Consider the following 23785-nt stretch of genomic DNA (forward strand, 5'->3'; position numbering starts at 1 on the left):
CGGCCGCCCCCCGCGCCGGCCGCGCTCCCGGAGGGGCCGGCGGCACCTGCGCGGCCGCGGCTTCGCCCCCCGGGACGGGAGACCCACGGCGCTGCCCGAGGTCATCGTCTGGGGCCCCACGGGCGAGGAGGACTCGCTGGAGAGCAGCACGCTGCCCGGCGCCTTCGCCACCACCACCACCGCCACCGCCACCGCCGCCGCCACCACCCCCGCCACCACTGCCGCCGCTGCCACTTCTGCCACGGCCGCCACGCCGCCCCGGGTGCCCGCCAGCACCGCGGCTCCTGTGCCAGGCGGGGACGGGCCCCGCGGCAGCCCCGGGCGCGGCAGCACCGCCGAGCCGGCCGCCGGACACAGCAGCGGGGGCAAGGATGCTCGGCCGCCGCGCGGGCTGGGGGACAGCACAGGTAGGGTCTGCCGGGGGACAGCGGGCTGGCGGGGACGTCAGGAGGGCTGGCGGGTTCACCGAGTGTCCCGCGTGTTTCGTCTTTTCCAGCAGCGTCCCGCTGGGAGCTGCTCCAAGGCTGCCACGCTGGCTGCTGCCAGGGCGGGCGTCACTCCTGACCCGCCACAAGTGGGCACGAGCTGCCACCACCCTCCTCAGCCCCGTGGGGACATGCTGCCATCGTCACCAGCCTCTGGGAACTCATAATGTGGGGCCAGAAGCCTTTCTCCAGGCCTCACCTTCAGGAGATGGGGTGCCACTGGGAGGTGGGGAGCCTCCCATGTGGCATTTTCCCCGTGAATTCCCCTGGGAGATGAAACCCAGAGGTGGAGCAGCCACGGAGTGAGCTGGAATTGGCTTCTGCCCACCCTGCCAGCCCGGGGGCCACGAGTGAATCCTTCCCCAGGAGCAGTGGCTGCCCCAGTGCTGCCCCAGGCACCCCCAGCTGCAGCTGAGCCGTGGCCCTGGCACCAGCTCCGAGTGTCCCGGTGGCAGCGCTGCCTGGGACAGGAGTTAGTGTGACATTAAACAGGCGCTCGGAGGAGAACGGCAGCGCTGATTATCGCTTTTATCCCAGGCGTTTTGCAGCCACTTGCTGTGTTTTCCCATTACGGTCTCCATCCACAGCCCATCTCCCGTAATCGCGCTGAGCATCACGCTCGGCACAGCAATGCCTTCCCCCAGCGCTGGCTGCTGCGTGGACATGGATGGGAAAGCTGCTTCCCATTTATTGCAAATTATATTTGTTATTGCTGATATTAAACCGTGGGATACCGGTGGATAGTTTACAGAATTTACTCACTGTGCATCGACTGCTTTGAGCCCACTGCGATTTTCTAGTCGAAATGAAAAGGAATTTTACGGCCTAATCTTAATCCCAATTAATTTATCCAGCCTGCCCTGCTTGGCAAAAAGAGACGATGCAACCAGGATGTTGTTCCTGACTTAAAGGGGTTATTTATAGCCGAAAAATAACTCCCAGCCTTTTACACACCTTTTACAAAATGCTGAAATGGGCTGGATAGATCAGTGAGGGAGTATCCATAAGGACTGAGGTTTTGCTGCTCGCTGCATGATGAGACCATCAGCCTGTTCCCCCCAGAACTTTCGTGGTCAGCACCTCTGGCCTCAGTGGCATCATCCAGGAGGGTTGGGTCCAGTGGACTTGTTGCCATCAGCCAGCTGCAGGAGCCCCTCTGCCTGCACCAGCTGTGGGAGGATGGCTCCTAGCATGTGCTGGGGCTCTGGGACTTGCTGGAGTGGGCTGCCTTGTTTAGGCGAAGTTGAGCTGGCAGTGATGCCACCCACCTGCCAGTGCCACCACTGCTGTCCTGCGTGGCCCCAGAACAACGGGAGCTGCAGCCCTGGCAGCTCCCAGGGGGCCAGCTGCTTTAATCTGCAGGCTTTAGCTCTCATTAGGGGCTTTCTCCATGATCGGAGTTTTTGCTAATTAACTTCTCTTCAAGCAGAGAATGCGATAAACTTCTTCCCGGGTCTAAAGGCCCTGTTTGATCCCAGCTCATCCACCCTCAGCTGAAAACCTCCTGAGGTCCAGATCCGCTTTTCCTTCCAGTGCTGGGGCTGAGCACCCAAGAGAGCTCCCAGTGGGAGCTCCGTGCCCCTGCCGAGCCTCGGGACAGCGTTTTGGGAGCGAGCAGCCGGCGCTGTCTCAAAGCAGGGTCCGTGCCAGTTTTGCTGGTGCGGCGCCTGTGCGAAGCCGTGCAGCTTCCCAGCCCTGCTCCACTCTGTTATATAAGCTGTAGCGGCTGGAAGTGTTTGTTCTCTGCTGGGAAAAACATATGGCTACAAATGAGGATGAGGTAACTCGCCTGTACGGTTTATTTGCCTCAGTGAGCATTGCCAGTCCCCGTCCTGTGAGGCGCCTTGACGGGAGCCCGCGGTGGCCACGGTGCTGCTCTCGCTGCCTCTGGTCCCTCAGCTGTCCCCAGCACATGCCTGGGGGGGTCAGGGTGGAACCACCTGTGTGTGGCACCCACAGGAGCTGGCAGAGCTGTCCCAGGGCTCTGGAGCCACGCAGATCCCCTGCACTGGATTCCAGCAAGGCAGGTGGCTGCTGTTGTGCTGCTGCCCTCATATCCCTCCTGTGCCGTGTTTTGTATCCCTCTGTGCTTTGCCTCTGGGTCCCTGGTGATTGTGTGGGACCGTGGGGTCCTTGGGGTGCATGCAGGATGGTAAAAAGGCCCACTTCACTTCAGCAGAGGCAGCAGTGCTCACTGAGATGAGCAATGGGAGCAGCTCTGCTCTGTCAGATCATCCTCTCGCCCCCCTTCCTCCTCGCTGAGGAGCGAGAGAAAAAAGCCAGAAACAATGCCTCCGTGAGTCGCTGACAGCAAAAACAAGCTTAAAAAAATTCCCCTGGAACAGGAATCACTCGTCTCAGAGGCAGGAGAGGCAGCAGAGGAGTGATGGCAGGTAATGCTTGGGATGAGAGCTGAGCCGAGCATGCGCTGTCCCAGTGGGTGCTGCTGTGGGGGTTCAGGTGACCTGTGGCTCAGGTGTTCCTGTCCCCATGCCACCCTTGCCATGCAGCACAGCACTGCTGGCATCAGCTGGGCGTGCAAGATGTTCACCCAGGCGTAGTTTATGCTTGTGCTTTTCAAAAATGTGCTTCCTTCTTCAGGGCTGTCATAATCGTTTTACTCTGGAGCAGGGAAAGAGAGGAATAATTAAAATTCCAGCATGCTGCAAGTGGGAAGGGCTGTGAGGAGCTTTCACCGGGCACTCTCCACGTGGGCTGGGCTCCTCCAGCAAGGCAGAGCATCCCTGGGTCCCGCAGCCTCAGCCAAAGCAGAGAAGAGTGGAATGAATCAGAGCTGTCAGTGCGAGGCAGGAATTGCACTCGCTGGTTTGTCTGAGCCTCCTTTCAGGAGCTTTAGGATAAAGCCGTCTTTAATTAAACCTTTAAGTGCTTTATAAGGCAGAAAACTCCATGTGCTGTCTGCTGCTCTTAGTGGTGTTTGATGACCGGTCGCGGCGCATTTGGCACCGCAGTCTGTGAGCTTGTGTCAGAGCTGGTGCTCAGGGACACCCCTTCCCCAGGGCTGGGGTTCTCCTGGGGCCATGTGGGTGTTGGCAGCTGGATCTGAGCTGGAGATGGCCCCAGGTAACCCCTCCCCACCTCCAGCTGGCAGTGTGTCAGGAATAAATAATAACAGAGGCGTTGCTTCCCGCTGGTGATGACCCTGCCTCCAGAAAGAGGGTCCAGTAGGGGGTGGCTGGAGGCGAGGAGATAGTAGATGCAAAAAGCTTCAAAGGAATTAATTAAAGATAAAATGTGTTTAAAAGAAAACCCTGGGCAGTGAGGATGGAGCTGCCTCTTTGATCCGCCGTGCCAAGGCGTGGGGTGGTGCCGCAGCTTGGGGACGGAGAGGAGGTGAAGGAGCTGGATGGTGTCTCCTGGGCTGGCACCACGGTTATCCTTCCTGGGAGCTGCCCAAAGGATCCCTTGTAGGGCCGTGCATCAGCTGCAGTTCTCCTGAAGGGTGGAGGATGACTGTGGATGCCAGAGTAGCTGTCAGCTGAGCTCTCCCTACGAGGGATTCAGGACACTCCCCGGGATGCGTGGATGGCGAACGTGCCTGTGCACATCCTCCCACGTGCCTCTCAGTGAGCCAGAAACTCTGCTCTGCTGCTCTCCAAGTATTTATTGCTCGTTGATATTTGCTGTAACACCTGAGAAGATAAGTCCCAGTGTATTTAGCATAAACCTCCAGGATTTTCCTTCTTGGCAAAAACATTTTGCAGCAGCAGCAGCGGGAAGATATTTTCTTTCTTTCATCAGTCCAGCTCAAAATACCAGGAAGTTGCCAGGAACCATGGTGGGTTTTTTTGCTGAAAAGCTGCATTTTCACCTCAGGATGACTAACACTCCCTGGGCTGGGTTTCAGAGAGATCACTGATTTACCAGGTGAAAAACCAAGCAGCTTTGCTGACCTCAGCTTTGCCAGCAAGAAGGTGTTGGGAAGAGCAGAGCCGAAGTGGTTGGATTGGGCAGCAGAAGAACTGCTTGTGTACTGTAATAAGGCTTTTCAAGATTTCTGCTGTGTCTCTTCCCCTGTATCAGACCCTTGTGGCTTTTGTAAATTATTTTTCTCTACAAGCTATTAACCAGCAGTAGGTTCATGTTACGGCCAAATCTGGCTGATCCCCCCTGGGAAAGGCCAGTGGTGGCAGCAGGGAGGCCACACCACGCTCCTGATTGAATTGTTCTGTCCGCAAGCAGCTTTACCAGGCGATGAGGTTTTTGGGGCTCAGATGTGATTTCTGATGGCTGGGGAAGCTGTAAAGCCTCTTGAGTCCAGCAGCTTTGCCCCAGCTTCTCCACAATGCTCAGGAGGAGGCATTGGCATCCTGGTGCTCAGGGCTTGTGAGAACAGAGGAAAGGGACTCATGGCAGGACTGAGGAGGGGGAGATCCACACAGCATAAGTGTGGGAGGAGAGTGGGGATAGCTGTTATCTGGCCTGTAAGAGTAACTCCAGTCTTCTCCCTTTCAAATGAAATAGAGTTGTTTTCTCATTTTTCTAATTTTATGCAGCTTCAAGGCCTTGACGAGGGTCTTCAAAGAGTTGCAGCTCATAGCTGTTTTTATTGGGAAAATGAAAAATACAGGCTCCCTAACCAGAGCTGTTGAAATAAAGGCCTTGGGGGATAGAGGTTCTCTTTGTTTTTAATTAAGAGCTTATATCTCCTGTTCGCTGCCACAGCGCACTCCTGCAGTAGCAAGACATTAGTCTCGAATGGATTTTCTCATGGAATTAATTCCATTGATGCAGAGCTGTCCGGGAGCCGTTTCAAAAGGTGGCCAGAAAGGCCAAACCTCAGCACTTTCATCTCAGCAGCAAATATATGGTCTTTAAAATAACAGATAGGAAAAAAAAAAGCCCTGGCATTGGTTTGCTCTGAAAAGATAGGGGTTTTGCCCAGGATGTGGGGAATCGGGAGCTGGGTTGTGCTGCCTGCTGGGATTCTGTGGCCCCTCTCCCCCCACCGGGGGGATTTAGAGGCCCCAGTGAGAGCAGAGTGCACACGGATGGCACGAGAGTGGAAAAACCCAGAGATATTTCAGCATTTCCGCGGGTTCAGAGAGCGCCTTTGAAGAGCTTTCCCTCCTGGCAGGCGGCATGCGGAATTCTGCTGCACTAGCAGAAGCGCAGAGGCTTGGACACACTTTCGGCTCCATTAAATACTTCTCCTGTAATTACCCTCCAGTTAAATGGTCACTGCGTCAAATTGCCTGGTAAAAGCCTTGGCAGGGGGAGCCCTCGCAGGGCTGAGGCGTTGGCAGGTGAGAGGGGGTCCCTCCCCGCGCTCCCGCCGCTGCCCTCCCTGCAGCTCCCTGCTTCCACGGTTAATAACGTGTAATTACACGGCCACCGGGTTCCGTGACCCGCTGGGATCGGAGCTTTTGCCGGGGAGATGAGCAAACAAAACCCAGGCGCTGTAATCCCTGCTCCCGGGGTCTCTCTCTGGGGGCACAGGCTCTCATGGGGAGTTATGGCTGTGCCAGGCAGCTTCCTACGCTGGAGGAGGAGGATTTTGCTCTCTGAGCTATTGATTTTATCTTCCAAGTCCCCTTCCTCCATCCAGTTGGGCTTTGAGGGCTTTGTATAAAATACTGCTTTGCCCTTGGCATCATCTCTATCCATCTCACCTCAACCACCAGGGTGCTTTATGTCCCTTACAAGGCATTCCCCTCTCAAAGGGTGCCCCACACATTAACCCCACCTCTCACAGACTGGATATTTGCTTGATCTTGCTTCCTATGGCCCTACTTTCTTTGAGGGCCTAATAGAAAGTATTTGATACATTTGTAAATTAAGAATAAAGACCTGGTAGTGCTTATTGCAGCAGGTATTGCTATAGGGCTTCCCAGGGAACCATCACAGGCCACTTGTTGTGTCCCTTCCCTCTGTCCATTACCAGCATTGAAACAAAGATCTCCTGTCCCCTTGAAATCCCCCTGGCTTCTGCAGAATTTGTACATGATGCAAAGGAACTTTGCTGTGCCGGTACATATGGCAACTTATGTGTGTGATAGAGTCTAAAATTATCCAGCCTTTCTTAAAATCCATGTGTCCTGCTCCAAGGAGCTGCCATCCTTCCCAGTGCTCAGCCACCTGCAATCTGTTCTGTGCCTTTCCCATTACGTAAATGCAAGGATTAATTGCATCGTTAGGTTCTCCTGTGGCCCTGCCACCACTGCCTCAGCTCCCAGTGTTGCAGAAGGTCTCGTCCTCGACTCCGCTTCTGTTTTCAAAGGAATCGGGCACTGGGCTGGTTTGATTTTATTTTTAGAGTCTTTCCTTTTATCTTTTCCAGCAGCGTCCCACTGGGAGCTGCTCCAAGGCTGCCGTGCAGGATGCGGCCGGGCTGGCTGCTGCCAGGGTGGGCGTCACTCCTGACCTGCCACACATGGGCACGAGCTGCCACCACCCTCCTCAGCCCCATGGGGACATGCTCCCATTGTCACCACCCTCTGGGAACTCATAGCGTGGAGTCAGAGGCCTTTCTTCAGGCCTCACCTTCAGGAGATGGGGTGCCACTGGGAGGTGGGGAGCCTCCCATGTGGCATTTTCCCTGTGAATTCCCCTGGGAGATGAAACCCAGAGGTGGAGCAGCCACGGAGTGAGCTGGAATTGGCTGCTGCCCACCCTGCCAGCCCGGGGGCCACGAGTGAATCCTTCCCCAGGAGCAGTGGCTGCCCCAGTGCTGCCCCAGGCACCCCCAGCTGCAGCTGAGCCGTGGCCCTGGCACTGATGCCGTCCTTGCCACAGACACATACAGATATATATATAAAACTGCTTATTTTCCTGTCATTCTGAGACTTATTTATTTATTAAAACTACCATCCATCAGGAGCTGCAACATCTGTTTGTGAAAAATAGCACATCCTTGGGCTGCAGCCAGGAAAAATCATTTCATTATGAAATTGCAACTGTAAGGCAGCACAAAATCACAAACATAGTGTACAGCGAGCTGCTTTTGTTTCCAAACTGCTCATTAGGAATGATCCACGAGCCAAAATGATACCCCGTGGAAGGTGAAGAGGGGGAAATGAGCCCACCCGACCTGCAAAGCGAGCAGCCATCAGTGCTGTAATTATTCTCCCTGGTGAATCCCGCACCCGGTGCAAGGCTGTGCTCGTCTCCCTTTCCGTCCCAGAGGGGAGACGTCTTCACTTCTCTTCCGTTCTTCGTGCCTAATTCGGGCTGACAAGGAACATACTTGAGAAGATAGGAAATGAGGAGCCTGGCTTACAGATTATTTTGTGTAAGGCAGGAGAGAGGATTGCGGCATCGCTGCCGGGGGCTGTGTGTGGCCTGGCACTGGGAAGGGCTGGGAGGGGGTGGTGGGGGGCTGTGTGGGGAGGGGGACTCTGCCAGGGTCCCCTCAGTTCCCAGTTTCTCTTTTCTTCTGTCTGCAGGTCTGGCTGTTCATCAGATAATCACTATTACAGTGTCCCTCATCATGGTCATAGCTGCGCTGATAACAACTCTTGTCTTAAAAAATTGGTAAGGTCCCTCCTGCTCTGCTTGGCTTGGGGGGTGGCATGGGATGGGGACAGGGTGGGGATGGAGGTGCCCATCCCGCTACAGGTGCCAAAGCCTGTGGCATTTTGAAAAGGCATTGCAGGAGAAAATGTGGGGTTTACAGCAAAACCTCCAAAGGAGGGTGGTGCATCGGGGTTCAGCTGTGCCCCTGCAGCCTCCCCACCTCACACCACCTGGCCCGTGGCTTTGGGGACCAGCATGTGCCCAGGCTGGGTGGACAAGCCTCAAGGGACATGTGCCTCAGCACGATGCTCCCCAGAAAGGTCAGAGCCGTGTGTTAGGCCACAGCAGGTGTTCCCTGGATCTGTCCAGTGCCAGCAGCTCCTCTACCACCTTCCCTAAGGATCTTTGATACTGCTCCTAAAATCCCCAGCCTGGCTTGACAAGAAGTAGCTGCACCTCCTGCCCTTCCCTGTGACCCCAGGGACACAAGGGCACCTTGGAAGCCCCTCAGGTGCCGTGGTTTGAAGCATGCCCCAACCCCCAGGACGCTGCTGTGCTCCTCCAGCTTCATTTGCTCCGGTTTGTTCTCTCAGTGTGGCTGGGCGTATGGCAAAATAGGTTAGCTTTCGCTCCAGGCACTCCTCACTTTACCTATTTTCCCAGGGAAACTGGCCTACTTTGAGGTCAGCGTTGCTGGCGTAGCGGCACGGCTGCAGCAGGGGCTGGGGGAGCGTGGCTGGTGGCTCTCCCCTCCGGCCTGGCCGAGCTCTGCGTGGGTGCTGCAGCAAATCCATTTCTGCAGCCAGGTGGCAATTACAACACCGGGTTGATGAGGAGCCTGCTGGCTAGCTGGGATGAGAGGAGAAGCCCTTTGCAGGGCCATGGAGGCATCTTCATCTTGGCAAAGCTGTGATGCTGAGCAGCAGCTGACTGAAAGCACCGAGGTGCTGTCCCCCCAGCTGAACTTGCTTTGGGGAGCAGCCACTGACACTCTCTCCTGTATCTCGAGTGGGATTTAATTCACTGAACTTCCCTGGTTGCTGCAGTGTTTCAGTGAAGGAGCAGGGAGAATAGTTTATAAAACACTTGTGGGATTTGTCTCCAGTCGCAGCAGTGAGCGGTACGAGTCATTGATCCGGCTGACCACAGCTTGGCAGAACAGCTCAGGAACTGCTGCTGAAGCCAAAAAGGGGGAAAATAAATCCAGTGATCAGTGTAGAATAGAAATGCTTTACAGTAAGTGAAATTGAGAAATCACCAGAGAAAATTCTCAGCAGGAGAGTGCGGGCAGCACCCAGGTGTGTCCAAGGCGAAGAAACTGTACCTGGGAGTTTGCTCAGCTCTACCCAAACTGCCTCTGTTCATTGGGTGACCCCAGGTGCTCCATGGCAGGGCTGACCCACATCACACACACTGGCCCTGTCCCCAGCAGGGACACAGTCGCTGTCCCCGTCCTTTGGCTGGCATTTGTCCCCCTCGAGCAGGATGGGTGAGCGATGGCTGCGTGCCAAGCCAGCGTCCTCCTTGTCACTGCTCCTCCTGCACACGTGCTGTGGGGAGACAGCAGTTGGTTTAGGGCTGTCTCTTTCAGTTGCATCAAGCAGAGCAGAGGCAGCAGCCAGATGCTGTCACCCCGGCCAGCACTGCTCCCAGCAGAGCCCCACGCTCCTGTCCCCAGGGGTGCCCCTCCACAAGCAGTGCTGGCATCCCCAGCTCCCGCCGCCCTCGGAGCTGCCACCTCCCAAAACTCCAGCATTCTGCAAGGCGCTGTCAATCCCATCTGGAAAAAGTGGCATCTTAATTAAATCAGTGTCTAGACCCTGAAATAGGACCAGGCTGATTGAGGGCGGCATCTGCGAGCTGGGGTTCTCCTCGTCTCTGACGTACTGAGGCAGAAGTGTTGTGCAGCCACGAGATCCTTATGAAGCCTCCAGAGCTGGAGGAGCCCCCGGAGAGCAGGGCTGCCCTGCCAGCCATCCCTCTGCTGTGTCACACCAGGTCCTGGGCTCATTTATCCTGAGAAGCTCCAACCTGTTGGTGTCTCCCAAATGGAAAGGGTTTTGCTTCATTGTTCTCACCTACATATTTTCACTTAAGAAATAGCTTTTGCTTTCTGCAGGTACAAAAGTGTGACTCATTAAGTCATTCCTCTGATGGGAAAAAGCTTGTGTCTAAAATGTAAATTTGATACTTGTGAAAAAGCACCGAGCCAAATGACTGCTTGTGGCTGATCTTTCCAATTCTGAATTGGAATTTCTGAATTCTGATCTAGTATGGAACAATCTGTAATGACTGGTCAGCCAGGTCAGTTCCTTTGCCAGGTTTCAGGGATAGAGTGTGCTTCCCGTCCCTTCTGCTTTGGCTTTTCAGGCCATAAAAGACTTATAAAAATGATGGAGGGCAACTTTTTACACAGACAAACAGTGGGATGGGACAAGAGGAATGGTTTACAACTAAAGGGAAGACTTAGATTAGATCTTAGGAGAAATTTCTTCCCTATGAGTGTGGTGAGGCTCTAACACAGGCTGCCCAGAGAAGCTGTGGCTGCCCCATCCCTGGAAGAGTCCAAGGCCATGTTGAACAGGGCTTGGAACAACCCGATCTAGTGGAAGGCATCTCTGCCCATGGCAGGGGGATGGAACTGGGGGGTTTTTACGTCCCTTCCAACCCAGACCATGCCATGATTTTCTGATTCTCTCTCCCCCTGGCCCAGCTGTGCGCAGAGCGGGCGCCCCCGGCGCAACAGCCACCAACGCAAGCTGGACCAGCAGGAGGAGAGCTGCCAGAACCTGACTGACTTCGCCCCCGCCCGCGTGCCCAGCGCCCTCGACATCTTCACCGCCTACAACGAGACGCTGCAGTGCTCCCACGAGTGCGTGCGGACCCCCGTGCCCGTCTACGCCGAGGACACGTTGCACTCGCCCGGGGATTACAAAACCACCTTCAATGGAAACAGGTGAGGTGGGCGCCGCGGTTCCCCAGTGGGTGGGGAGCACCACCCCGCCGTGGTGATGGGGCCCTGGTGCTCAGGGGTGATGTTCTGGAAGCGTTTGGCAGAGCCTCCTTCCTCTTGGGTGCTCACACACTCCTAGTTCAGTGTGGGATTGTCCCCCGGTTCTGGCGGTGAGGCTGGGTGGGTGCCTCAGCAGCCCCTGGCCCTGCAGGGCTGGGCGAGCTCAGCACCGCACGGTGTTCAGCTCCCAGCTGCTGCTGCTCCTGCCAGCACACAAAATGCCACTGGATCCATCTTTCCAGCGCCCGTGCTGTCTCCTTGGTGGCATCGGCAAAGCTGCCGGGCTGCAAACAAGCAGGTGATTAATGGAGGAGCAGGCAGCGAGAGCCAAATGAAGCGTTTGGCTGCTGCAAAACAACGGCACAGCGCTAACAAGGAGCGTCACTGGCAGCCAAGGGATGTGGCCGTGCTCTGCCAGCCCTTTGCCTGAGGGGGATCAGGAGCAGTGGGGCTGGGAGCGATGTTTCCCACACCACAGGCTGTCCCCAGAGTGCTTTCACGGAGTGCTGGTGTGGTTTCACCATATGGTAAATGCGTGTCCCCATCAAAGGTAGAGAGGAAGCCAGGCAGAGAGTTTTGAGGGAGAAAATGAGCAGCTGATGCTCCAGACAGCCTTGAGGAACCACGATATGTGTGGCAGCCACAGCCCAGATCTGCCTGCCCCAAGGACAGGCCTGGAGCCAACGATTTAATGCCTTTCAGTCAGCATTGATGCCTTTTCAATCAGCATCTCTTGCGAGTGTGCAGGGTTCTGCTCATCTGCATTTCCCAGGGTTTTTTCACATCTCAGAAGGTGGAGAACTGGCAGGCATTGTCACACCATGTTGTTGGGTGCCCACAAACCTTGGTTTGATATGAACTTCAGCCAGGTGGCAGAGAGTGCCTGTGTTCTGGCCAGCAGACATCATGGCTTTTCCACCATGCAGGGATGCTTTCTGGGACCCTCTATCCCAGAGCACTTCCAGGCAGCCTGGTGAGCCCAGGCCCACTCAAAGCATTTCTCTAGAGAGATGTAAAACAGCTGACTGTGCAGCAGGCCGCGCCGGCTTGCACCGTGTGTGTTACGTACCAGCGTGTACAAGCCCCTCTTTCTGCTCACTGCAGACCCTCTTCTTCTGACCGGCATCTTATTCCCGTGGCCTTTGTGTCTGAGAAATGGTTTGAAATCTCCTGCTGACTGGCCGAAGCCTGTTTGACTTCTGGGGGCAGGGCAGACGCCAGCGGGCTGTTTCCTGGTACGTACCGCGCTCCCTGCGTCCATCCCACACCCCTCCTGTGCCCACCATACCCTGCCTGGTGCCTTCCTCCCTCCTGCACTTCCTTCAGCCTGACTGGACATATTTCATGCCGTGGATGGGGCGTTGGGAGCCAAATGGCTTTTCCAGGGAGGTTAATTGCAGACAGGCCGGCACTAACAGGGAGGGACTGGGATGGACAAGGACTCAAAAGCAAAGGGGCCCTGGGGCAGCCTTGAAGTTCAGCCTGATCCCATGGTTCCAGCCCACCTCTGAAACCTCAGCAAGCCGCAGTAATTTCCGTGCTGGGAAATGGCCTGATCTGTAATTAACCTCTGGTGGCATGATGGACAGCCCACCTCGTCAGAGCGCCACGCGTCCATGCACGCTCCACCAGTATCTGAAAGCTCATTTGGTGATGTTGGCTGTCATGAACACTTCCATGCTCACTGCAGGGGTGCTGGGGTCCTCCTCCTCCTCCTCTTCCTCCTCCTCCTCCTCCTCCTCCTGCTGCTCTGCAAGGCCAACCCTTCAAGCACAGTCCCCAGCAGCCAGTCATGCCTGGGGTGTTGCTGTGACTGAAGGAGTACAGTGATATTCTGGTTGCAACAGTACAATCTTTGGGGATTTTCTTCTCTTTTGTTGAGTTGGCCTGAGCCGTTTTCACCTCCTTGTGTCACTTTTGAAGGTGGCACAGGTGACAGCAGTGGCAGGAAAAGTCTGTGTGTGCCAGGTTGCCCTGGGCAGCAGTGCCCGCTTGAGCCACGTGCTCAGGTGAATTAATTGCTCTGTCCTAAGTCCCTGCTGTAATGAATCATATATTCAGTGTAAATGAAATTTCCAGCCTTCCCTGGCTGCAGCTCACTTGGAATAGCCTGTTTAACATTATGCACAGCTATTGAACACAGAAATATAATTAGATTAGAATGGAAGGGAATAAAAAGTTAATGATCTTGGCCATGCTGGGGCTGTGGTGTCTAGACAGGGCAGGTGAGGTGTGTGCCAGCACAGTGGGGCAGAGAGAAGGGATTCACCTGGCATGGCCCCACTGCCCCCCCAGAGCCTCTTCTGGCTGCAGCAGCTTCACTGGTGAAGGTGAAAGGGTCTCACTCCCCATCCACTGATATGCTCATGTTTTTTCTCTGACTGTTGTTGTGGCCATTGTCTCAGGGGACAGAGGGCAAAGGAGCCCAGGCAGGAGCTGGTGCCAGGAGTGAGGGCAGCAGGACAATGAGCATGGAGGATCTGCAGGGAACACCAGCCTCAGCAATAACCCACTGGGCCTTTTCCACCCTCAGTTTTGTAGTTTGGGAAGTCTTTCCATTGGCTTAAAGTGAATTAAAAAGAAATAACACATAAAGCAAGCCAGCTACACTCAATACCATCTACAGCTCTCCATGCCTCAGGTAGAGGGAAGGAAGGAGCAGCTTGAAGCACTGTAGGAATCCCGTGTGGATCCCACTGCTCCTGCCCCAGGTCCTGTGAAACCCTGGGCCAAAGACTGTGCCCTGGTCACCTCCATAGATTTCTTTAAATAGCCTGAAGCCATTCCATTACGCCTTATTAAATCCTTGAAATTCTCATTGATCCGTGTTCATGGAATCCATAAAACGCACATTGACGCGCTCTGGAAAAATCTATCGGGCTCGTACCTGGAGCATTAGCTCTGTAATGGCACTTCAATTACAGATGCAATTCTGGAAGCTGCTGTTTGGTTTCATTAAGGATAACAAAATGAGACTGATCTCAAACCTGTTCTACCTGTTCTCTGCATGCTTACTCTGCACAGGTGTGTTTGCACCAGGGTGTTTTTAGGACACATTGCATAAGTGCTGGTGGGAAATCCCTCAGGTGAAATGAGCATTCCAAGTCTCATGTGTCACTGTGTAAGGTGCAGATGGCATGGAGATGAGCTCCCTGCTAGGCTGTCCCTGCCACCGTGGTTGCCTTGTGCTGTCACCAGCTGCCAAGTGCCAGAGGAGCAGTGGGATGGAGGGAAGCAGAGGAGTGGAGGCACGGAGGGTGCCTCTCCAGCTCTTGTTTCTAGGGGAGAGGCTGGTGGAAAAGCAGATGCAGCTGCTTGGGCTGCACCGCTTCCGGGGGAATGAGTATTTCCTGGCTGGCATCCACAGCTGCAGCAAGGTCACCTGAAGGGGACAGTTGCTGTTGACCCACTGCACCACAGCAGAGGAGAAGGATGCTCTGGAGCATGTGCAGCTTTCTGGCTGGAGGGGCTACATGCAGCTTTCTCCTCACAGCCCCTTTCTCCTAGTGTTTCACACATTTTAATTGACAGCACTTCACAGCTCTGAGCTGTCTTGTTGGCACATTAGTGCTCCTCATGGTGTAGGGCCAGAGCTGGAGGCACAAGGCAGGTGGCACGTCCCAGGACAGGGGTGGCAGGACAGAGGTGCTGCAGATGTTTTGTGGAGATGACCACTGGCAGCCAAGTTGGAATTTAATGTGAACTTCACATCTGACAGTCTGTCAGCCTGGTGTGAGGACTGCCCAGCTGGCACCTTGGCCTTGGGTGATGCTGACAGCTTCATCAGGCTGGGCTGAGCAGTTGAGGCAGCAGATATAAGATGCTGAGCATCTCCAGCCCAGAAAGCTGCAGGCAGCGCCACAGTTGTGTCAGGAAACCTGGTAAAACTCATCCAGGTACACAGGGAGCAGATGTTTAGGCTGTTTCCTGGGGTCAGATTCCTCCTGCGCCAGCAGAAGCCATGGGGAGGGTTCCTGTGCTGCAGGCGTGGTCCCTGCCAGGCACCGTCCCTCCCCACAGCAGGTGATGCTGCCCGTGGCAAGCAGCTGCTGGAGCTTTCCAGCAGATTGCCTGTGCTGGCTCCTGGGCCCCACTGGAGCACCAGCTCCTTGGTAGAAGTCACACCTCAGCAGCAGCTGCCGGCAGCTGCTCCTGCAGGCAGAGAAGTCAGTCTGTCTGCAGCCTGGTGTGGCTGCCTCAGTGCAGCCCTGGGCTGGGTAGATGAGGAGTTGAGCAGTCAGTGGAAGCTCTCAGGAGTTACCTGAAGGGAGGGATGAAAAGGAAAACTTCTCTTGCCTGGTGGCAGTGGTGCTGGAGGAGCACCCAGACAGAGGCAGGAGCACCACAGCACTGCAGACCAGCACAGGACGCGTGCCAAAGACTTGAGTGGCTTTGTCCAGGCACCACAGCACAGGATGGCTGGTTTGGCTTGATTTCATCCTGGCTTTGGGGCTTTCTGAAATGAAGTTTGAGATTCCATATTATTCTTGTCCTTAATCCCACTCTCTTTGACTGAAAAACCCCATGGAATGAGATTATACAAAAATCTGTAAGGTTGATCAAGCGCTGACCTACTTTGCACAAAGAGGCTATTTGGGATACAATACCAATTGTACATCCTGCTGTTCTGCATCAACCAGTGCCCACCAGGCACGCTGGGCACCGCTGGCAGGGAGGGGACATTCTGGGGCCCAGCAGCTGTGCTGGTTTGGTGACACCAGCCTGACCCTGCCCTGGCACAGCGCTGCGTAGTAAAGCCACGCTCGAGCACAGCAGCAGCTGCTGCTGGCCCCGTTCTGCCTAACAACAGCAAATGGTTTGTGTTAACATTAACAGATAATGAGTCATCATAAAAGATCCCAGCTTGTCTTTGGAGGAGTAGCAGCAGTCCCAGCACAGCCCCGGCGCAGGAGATTAAGGACTCTGGAAAATCTGTCTTACTAATTAAGACTTCAGGGTTGTTCTTGGAGATGGTGTACTGGGCATCTTGCATAAAAAATAGCATTTTTTTAGAGAAAGAGCCCTGGAACAAAAAGCACACCACATTCTGGATGCTGATCCCAGCCAGGCAGAGGGCACAGATTAGGGATGTGTGGATTAGGAATGTGTATCCTGAGCCTACAGGATACCTGCAGGGTGTAGGTACCTGCTGGGAGCTGTCTTTGGCACACCCAGCTGTGCTACAGCTCATTAAATGTCACAGACATGTAGAGCAAGTAGCCACACGCCAGCGATGGGGGGTGATTGTCTTCACATTGAGGGTCCAAGATTGCATAGGAAGACATCTTCCAGTAGATGGTAAATAAATAGCTTAAGGACTTTTATAGGATCTCTGGTTCGGTGCTTAACCAATTCCCTATTGATTCTTTAGATTTAACTTTAGAAAATCTTGTTAGTGCTTGTCATCAACTGCTTGTCTGCCAGAGCACTCGCACTGCTCAAGGCCTGAGTGTGAGAAGCTGCAGAATGCAGGGATGATTGGGAGTAAATCCCACTCTGGAAAAGGCCATGAGGAGAGAGAAGTAGTGGTCCCAATCCCCAGCACAGACCAGAAACTGCAGAGAAGGAGGAGGAGGTCACTGATAGCCCGCTCCCCCAGGAATCCATAGCTCCACAGCCAAGGGGGAAGGAGGAGGAAACCTCTAGGCTGTGAGAGATCATCCAAGCAGTGAAGCAAGACATGGTGCAAATTCCCTGTCATGACTTAATCTTTCTTTTTCTTCTTGTCCTCAACAGGATTCCATTGGTGAACCTGTAAAAAATATAAAAAAATAATGGGTTACCTGTACCTACCATTTCTGTTTACCAGTAGGAGACTCAAAGAGCAGCGTTCTATGGGCCAAATATATTTTTATAAAAATGAACACGCCTATAGGTAACTGCGTTGTCAAGGAGCACGTTTTTGGGAGGAGAGAAAGGAAAGTGTGCGAGTAAAGAATCCCGTGGAGGAGGAGGAACCAGCAAGGGATGGAAAGGGAAGGATGAGCGCCTGGAGCCCGGCCATGGACGGTGACTCTGAACCTGTGCCAATAATACCATTATGTGCCATGAACCGATGCAAAGACTTTGCAAAGAGCTGAGACAATAACACCTGGAAATGTTGTGGAGGACAAGTGGGGCATCTCTTCTGGTGGGGTCATCCATTCCGGTCCATACGCGTACATACATACGGTATATGTAGAGAGAAAATATATATATATATATACACACACAAACACTTTTTGTACTGTAGCAATTTTTGAAGATCTTAAATACTCATTTTTAAAGAAGATATCATGGGCTAAAAGTCTCATTTCTTTAACACGCATCATGCAAACTGGGTGATCTGATGTTTTCTACTTTGGCAGCTTGCCTGTCAACCTATATGTGTATATATAGGTAGACATATATACATATATATACGTGTGTGTGTGTATGTATAGACATATATATGTATGTATACATATATATATATAATTTTGGTTCTTTTTGGAAATGCTTTTCCAGTGACGTGACCGTGGTGGGAGACAGCTGGGGCTGTGCTGCCGGCAGGAAGCAGAGGAAAAGCTTCCTAAAACCATCCAGAGCACAGCTCAAGGCAGTGCTGAAGGTATTTCCAGGCTTCTGTACCCCGATACATCATCAAAGTCAATGGGAAGAAGCTGGAAAGCCTGGGCCTGCCCCGTGTCCACACTGCTGTGATTTCTGCCGTGCTAGGCATGACACCTTGAGGCTGGACAGGACAGATTTTAGGGGTGGAATTCCAAAAGATGGGCCTCTCTTGGCACAGAAGAAAAATTTTAGGAGTGGGGTGTGGGAAGGTTTTTGGAAAATGGTTTCTAAATTGCCACAGCACCAAAGCTTACCCAGCCCTGTGTGAGAAACCAGAGGAAGGAGCTCGTGTCCTCTTCCCCCAGCCTGGGGCTGTGGGATTGAGAGAGCCTCTTCCTTTGTTCTCCCAGTATTGGCTGGCTCTGCTGCAGCAGGAGAAGACTCAGCCGGCTGTCCACAATCCTAGAGATCTCTTAATAGTGTTTAAAGGGAATTTTTGCCAGGGAAGCACAATTCTGCAGGCTCTGGCTTGGTGTGTTGCTCTAGAAACACGTCCACGCCCGTCCAGCTCCTGCTGGGGTGGGTGGTGTTCGTGGGTGCTGACCCTAAACCCTCTGTCCAAGTCTTTCCAAGGAGTTGGGTGCTGCCATGCACATCAGACACTGGGATGGGTCTCTCTTGGGTCCCTTCAATGTCAAAAGGGTGGAAACGACAGCAGAGATCAGACCAAAGTCCTCCAGTTCTTTTTGTAAACTGCCCTTGGTAAATACTAGTGGTTTTTTAGAATTGTCCAGATCCACGTTTCTACTCCCCCACTGATTACTCAGCTCCTTTTCTTTATGATAATGAACGTGCAGTTTAAAAACAACAAAAAAAAAAAGTAGAACCCAGTGGTGTTGCGCATAGCCACGCGTGCGGTCTCTTGTTCCCGTGTCCTTTTCTGTCCTTTTCCCATGGAATTGCACAGTCTGGATTATTTGTCCTGAATTTTTGGACGCTGCCTCAGACAGAAGTCTTCCTTGCCAGCCCTGACAATTACCTGCGGACTCGAGCCAACCATTCCCTGGGCAGAGCAGTGTCTCCTGGGTGGCTCATGTCTGGCTCTCCAGAGCACTGGATGCCTCCAGGGAGAAGAGGAGACAGTGTCTTGCTAGAGCAGTGGCCTCCAAAGCTTTAGCTGTCCCTGGGAAACATGGGGAGTGTCTGTCCTTGGGAAGCATGGGGTCTGAGCAACTGCTCCAGGCTCATCTCAGTGTCCTGGGGCTTTCCTGTGATGCTGGTGTCAGTGGTGCAGCCCTTGCCCACAGGCTCTCCTCCCTTTGTGACTTCATGGGAATCCATCCACGCCAGCTTTGAGCCGTGTTCCTTGAGCTTCTCCCCTTAATCTTCCTATTTATTTCATTCCCACAGGTATTCCAGTGTAATCGCGGTAGCAGTATGGCAAGAAATATATCTCAGCTCCTTCATTGAGGGGCATCTGAAGCAGCATTCTGTGTTTCTGCATGGATGGAACCTGCTGCCCGCAGGGAAGTTGTCAGGCAGAGCTGGGAGATGCCAGGGCAGCATGGGCAGCACTGGTGCAAGTGGTGGTGATGATGGCAGTGGTGATGGACAGGCACCTGGCTCACAGGAATTTCCCCGTGGAGCTGGGGAAGAGGAAGGGAAAACGTGTGTGTGTCTGTGTGTATGTGTGTGAGAGAGAGAGAGAGAAGGAAGGTGAATCACTGTGACCCCAAGGATGGGCACAGGTTTCAGAGGGCAGGACTTGCATAAGCTTCTCCCCCAGTCTGCAGCAGGACATGTCCTGGTCTCCCCAGAGCTGAGCAGTGAACCAGGGAACAAAAGTAGATGCACAATCTTCCCTTATTTATAAGGACCAACAGCACTTGCACTTTATCAGAGGAAGCCTCCCCCCATCCATGCTGGGCCACTGCGGTGGAGGGAGAGGAGGAGGAGGAAGGGCTGGGATGGAGCTGCTGATGCAGTGATGTACGAGGCAGGATCCAAGCGTCCCAAGGTCTTGCACAGTGAAGAGAAATTAACTGTGTTGATTTCATTCCCTCCTATTGATGAAAGCCAAAAAACAAGAAAGAAATGAGAACAGAAAGTCGCATTTCCATGGCATAGTCTATTGAGTAGATCTTCCCACTGTGGAAAAGCAGGGAAGCATGGTGTTCTCAGACACGCTCTTGTGGGAGCTTTGTCATGTTTTGGGCACATCGTCTCACCCCAAGGTCCTGGAAGCTTGAAAAAAGAAAAGTTTTGCTCCTTGCTTTGCTGTAAGCCCTCAGCCCACTGCTGCTTATTTGTTTTCTGTTCATTTTCCAGATTCCTTAGCCCCTGAACAGTACCTGAGAAATGCACCATGGCAGCCAAGAGGCTGCCACATTCCCCAGACACGTCATGGAGTGTCTGTGTGTCACTTGTGGCTCTGTCTTAGGGGAGAAAGTGGTGTGGCACAAGCCACCCATGGCAAGGAGAGGTTGGCTCTCCTTGGGCTCTGCAGCAAGCCCAGGCTTCCCAGGGCCATCCATCCCTCCACATCCCTCACAAACCCTGAGCAGGAGTCACAGGATGTGCTGCTCCCACTGGGCCAGGGGTCGGTGCCACTGCTGCCACTGGCACCTGTGGGCTTTGTCCTGCACCAAACTGAGCAGGTTTGGGGCTCCAGGCTGAGCTTCCACATCATGGCACCAACAGGTAGGGCAGGCAGGGTTTGGTCCTCAATCCCCTGACCTCTGGGTCCCCCGAGGGCGGCTTCACCCCCCAGCACCCCGGGCAGAGCCGGTCCTGGGCAGCCGCCTGTCTCTCCAGATCCGATCGTTTACCTTCACTCTGTCTTCCCAGCTGGAGAAAGGGCGGCCGGTGGTGGTGGCAGGAGCCGTGCTCCAGAGAACACCAGTGCTCCGTGGGGCACCAGTGCTCTGTGGGGTGAAGGGCACCGTGCCTGCCAGGAGGTCACCGTAGCGATGGCAGAGCTGGCGCGGGGACGGATTTCAGGTTACCTCTTCTCCACTGGCAGCTTGTTGCGAAGGAAGGTAGTTCAGCTGAAACGGTAGTTAAATAGTAGATATTCTACACATAATATATATTTTGTAAAAAAAAAAAATTAAAAAAATAAAATAGAACAAAAACATATCTATCCTATCTCAGCCCACCCATTTCAGGATGAATGTGGTTGGAATTTTTGTTCAACCGGATATTAAATCTGTACGCGATTTTTTCAAAACCAGCAAGAAGTCCCTTGCCATTTCCAAGTCTGTGGGTTTGGTCTCCCTAGCTCATCTAACGCTTCTCACACATTTTTAAGAATTATTCTCAGCATTTGTAGGTACATTTTTAATAGTGTCACGAGTGGAAATAATATTTACTTTGAAAAAAGTATATGTTGCACAAAAATGTACACTAAGGGCACAGATTTCTGACCCAGATTCTTCTATTTTAGGTTCCAAGGGGTTTATTTTTTTGTTTGATAGGACATGTACAGTGAAGTTTACACTTTATTTTTATTTTGCCAAAACCCGTTTTCTAACATGAGACAGTTTTACTTTGTAACCGGTTTTACATCACTGAGTACTTCTTTCTTTTCCTGGGAAAATCCTGCACCAGGAGGCATCCGGTGGAAGCGCCGTCGCCTTTTGGCATTGCGGCTGCCCCACCCGCCTGCAGCGCGGGCTGGGGCAGTGCCAAAAGGACCTTTTCTTCCTGAGCGGTTTTTAATTTGTCTCTGTCCGTGGAAGCCGTGTATTTGGAAGCACTGTAAATGCCACCCTGTCCCCTTGCCCTCTGTATATTTAGTACTCTGATGTTGCTATTAAAACTGATATGAGAACCGCGCAGCCGCTGCTGACTGGGTTCCTCCGCGCGCGGCCGCGGTCCCTGGGGAGGGGACGGGGTTGGTTTGGTGTCCAGGGGGATCCATGTCTCAGCAAGGAGTCCAGAGGCTTCCCTGGGGAAATCCTGCTGTTCCCAGCTGTGCACACCTCGGGTAAACAGCAGGGAAATAGCACTGCCTTCATCCTGGGAAGAGGGTCTTGTGCTTCCCCTTGGAGTCCCTGCCACCTCAGTGCCACCTCCACACCCTGTGGCACAGGCAGGAGGGTGCCCAGTCCCCAGGCTCGCCCAGTGTCCCCCAGGGCTTTGAGGGGACCCCGTGTGCCTTGGGACAGCTGCTTGGAAGAGGGAAGCCATTGAAGAGGATTGTTGGGGAGCTAATTAAACATCACTAATGATGCCTTAAACAAACAGCTCTGCTATGAAATCTCTTCATCCAGCTACATCTTTTACCCAAGGAGGAGTCCTGGCCATGAGCAGCTCTGTGGTAAGTGGTGGCTCTGGTTTGCACTTTGGGTGTGGAGCAGGTGATGATGGGCCATGCTCAGGCCGGCCCTGCTGTGCTGCTCAACAGATGGACGGACAGATGGACGGACAGATGTGGGGACTGGGCAGCACAAGGAGGGCTCTTGCCAGGCAGCAAGGACAGCTCCCATAGCCCCCCTTTGCTCCCACAGCATCTCCTTTCCCCAGGGCACTGTGGGACAGCACGGCTGTCATCCTCTCAATGCCATCTGATCTGGAAAGGAGGAAAAGCCTTCACTGCTGCCCGTGCTGGCTTTGAAGAGGGATGGCCTGGGAAGACAGAGACCAGCACAGCCACCTGCCACTTGCATTCCCAGGCTGTGGCAGCAGCCTTCCCACAGTGCCAGCACCCTCCACAACTCCGTGCCAGACCAGAGAGGATGCCCAGCCCCAGCCCAGCCAAACCTCCAAAAGCTCCATTCTGCAGGAAAATATATAGAAAAACGGGGAGGGGCAAAGTGAGCTGCTCTTCATTTTAGGGCCAAATTGCCAGCTTAAATCACCGAGACAATGTGTACAAGCGAACAGGATGCGAATGGCCTCAGAGCTGCATATATCAGCCGGAGAACTCTGTTCATTTCCAGATGCAAGTGGGATTTCAGGGCATGAAATACAGTGTTAGGTTCTCATTCCTTTCCCTGCTATTTATCACAGCCGGAAACGTACTCACCAGCCTGAGCTGTTCCAAGTGACGCTGCTGGGAGCGTGGAAGAGAAATATTGTGCTGAGCTGTGGGAGAGGGATTGGGGTGGGACGAGGCAAGCAGCCAAAGGGAAGAACCAGCATCCCTACTCCCTCCAGCACCCATTGCCCCAGCATGGAGCCAGGAGCATCCCCTCCTGCTGCTTGTCCCACTGTGCAGAGAGGGCCAGGGCACGGCTGCCACACCCTATGCCCTGGGTTAGACGGTGCCACGAGTGGTCCCCAGGGCTGGAGGGGCCGTGACAGGGTCACTGTCCCCTTGTCAGCACTGGAGGCTGCCAGCTCATGTCCCTTCCAGCACTGCTCGGCGGGGCGAGGCAGGAAAATGAGGCTGGAAACAAAACACCACACACTGGTGCCGCAGCACACAGTTCTGATAAAAAGTAGGACTAAGCATTATCCAAGTTTAATTATTATAATTATACCGGGGCGAAGTAATTGCTGGGGATATTTTAAGCTTCAATCAACACGCTATTTTGAAAAACGAAGCCTTGATTTACCCAGGGCGAGGTGGTAACCATCAACAGGCACCCGTGCTGCTGGCAGCCAGAGGAGCCCACCGGGAGGGTTTGTGAGCTGCTCGGAGCTTCTTGTCTTAAAATAGGGATTTGGGAGGGTAGGGGGAGTGAGACAAGCAGTGGGAAGGTGGAAAGGGGTCCCCCATGTTCCACAAATTGACTAGAAACCTGGATGCAGCAACAGGATGGGCTGCAGGAGCAGCATCAGCTTCAGGAAGAGGAGCTGTGCAGGATAGGCAACCCCAGCTCGGCAGTGGCTCTGAGGAAGATTGGCTGGGGCTGGATGATGTAGTGATGCTGAAATCATTTAAGCTTGTTATGGTGGTTTCTATGGCTCTCTGGCTGGATGTAACAAATTGTCTGCATCATTTTCCAGATGGATCATTCTTAAATCATCCAGGACAGGCTTCAGGGCTCCGCACTGAAGCAGCAGAAGGCACTTTGGTTCAATAAATGCTGGAACGGTTCTGTATCAAGTGCTGTTTCTTATTAAAAGTGTAAGTACATCATCCCAGCTGATGGGTCTCACAGCCAAGATCTCCATGCTCTGCACCCCTCTGAGTGCCCTCGGTCCCCAAGGGGATGGGGACAGGAATGGGGGGCCACGTGTGGGTGCCTGTGGTGGCAGGCAGAGTGGCTCAGAGGCAGAGCAGAGGGAACACTGATGGATAAAGTTGTCCAGCAGCTCATCCCCACTCCCT

The 23785-nt window shown here is 53.6% G+C and overlaps 1 protein-coding gene across 1 annotated transcript in view; it reads left to right on the forward strand.

Moving 5' to 3' along the window:
* The window catches only part of AJAP1 (adherens junctions associated protein 1), a 22478-nt gene extending 1137 nt beyond the window's left edge, over nucleotides 1–21341 (forward strand). The window contains exons 2-6 of the mRNA XM_039727781.1: nucleotides 31–407; nucleotides 7892–7979; nucleotides 10675–10917; nucleotides 12079–12209; nucleotides 16711–21341. Of these exons, the coding sequence (XP_039583715.1) occupies nucleotides 31–407; nucleotides 7892–7979; nucleotides 10675–10917; nucleotides 12079–12151 (781 nt within the window). The 3' untranslated portion in view covers nucleotides 12152–12209; nucleotides 16711–21341. The remainder of the gene's footprint in view (nucleotides 1–30; nucleotides 408–7891; nucleotides 7980–10674; nucleotides 10918–12078; nucleotides 12210–16710) is intronic.
* Nucleotides 21342–23785: the final 2444 nt, after the last annotated feature.

The sequence above is a fragment of the Passer montanus genome, unplaced genomic scaffold (assembly GCF_014805655.1).
Source record: "Passer montanus isolate IOZ18808 unplaced genomic scaffold, ASM1480565v1 scaffold62, whole genome shotgun sequence".
Lineage (NCBI taxonomy): Eukaryota > Metazoa > Chordata > Aves > Passeriformes > Passeridae > Passer > Passer montanus.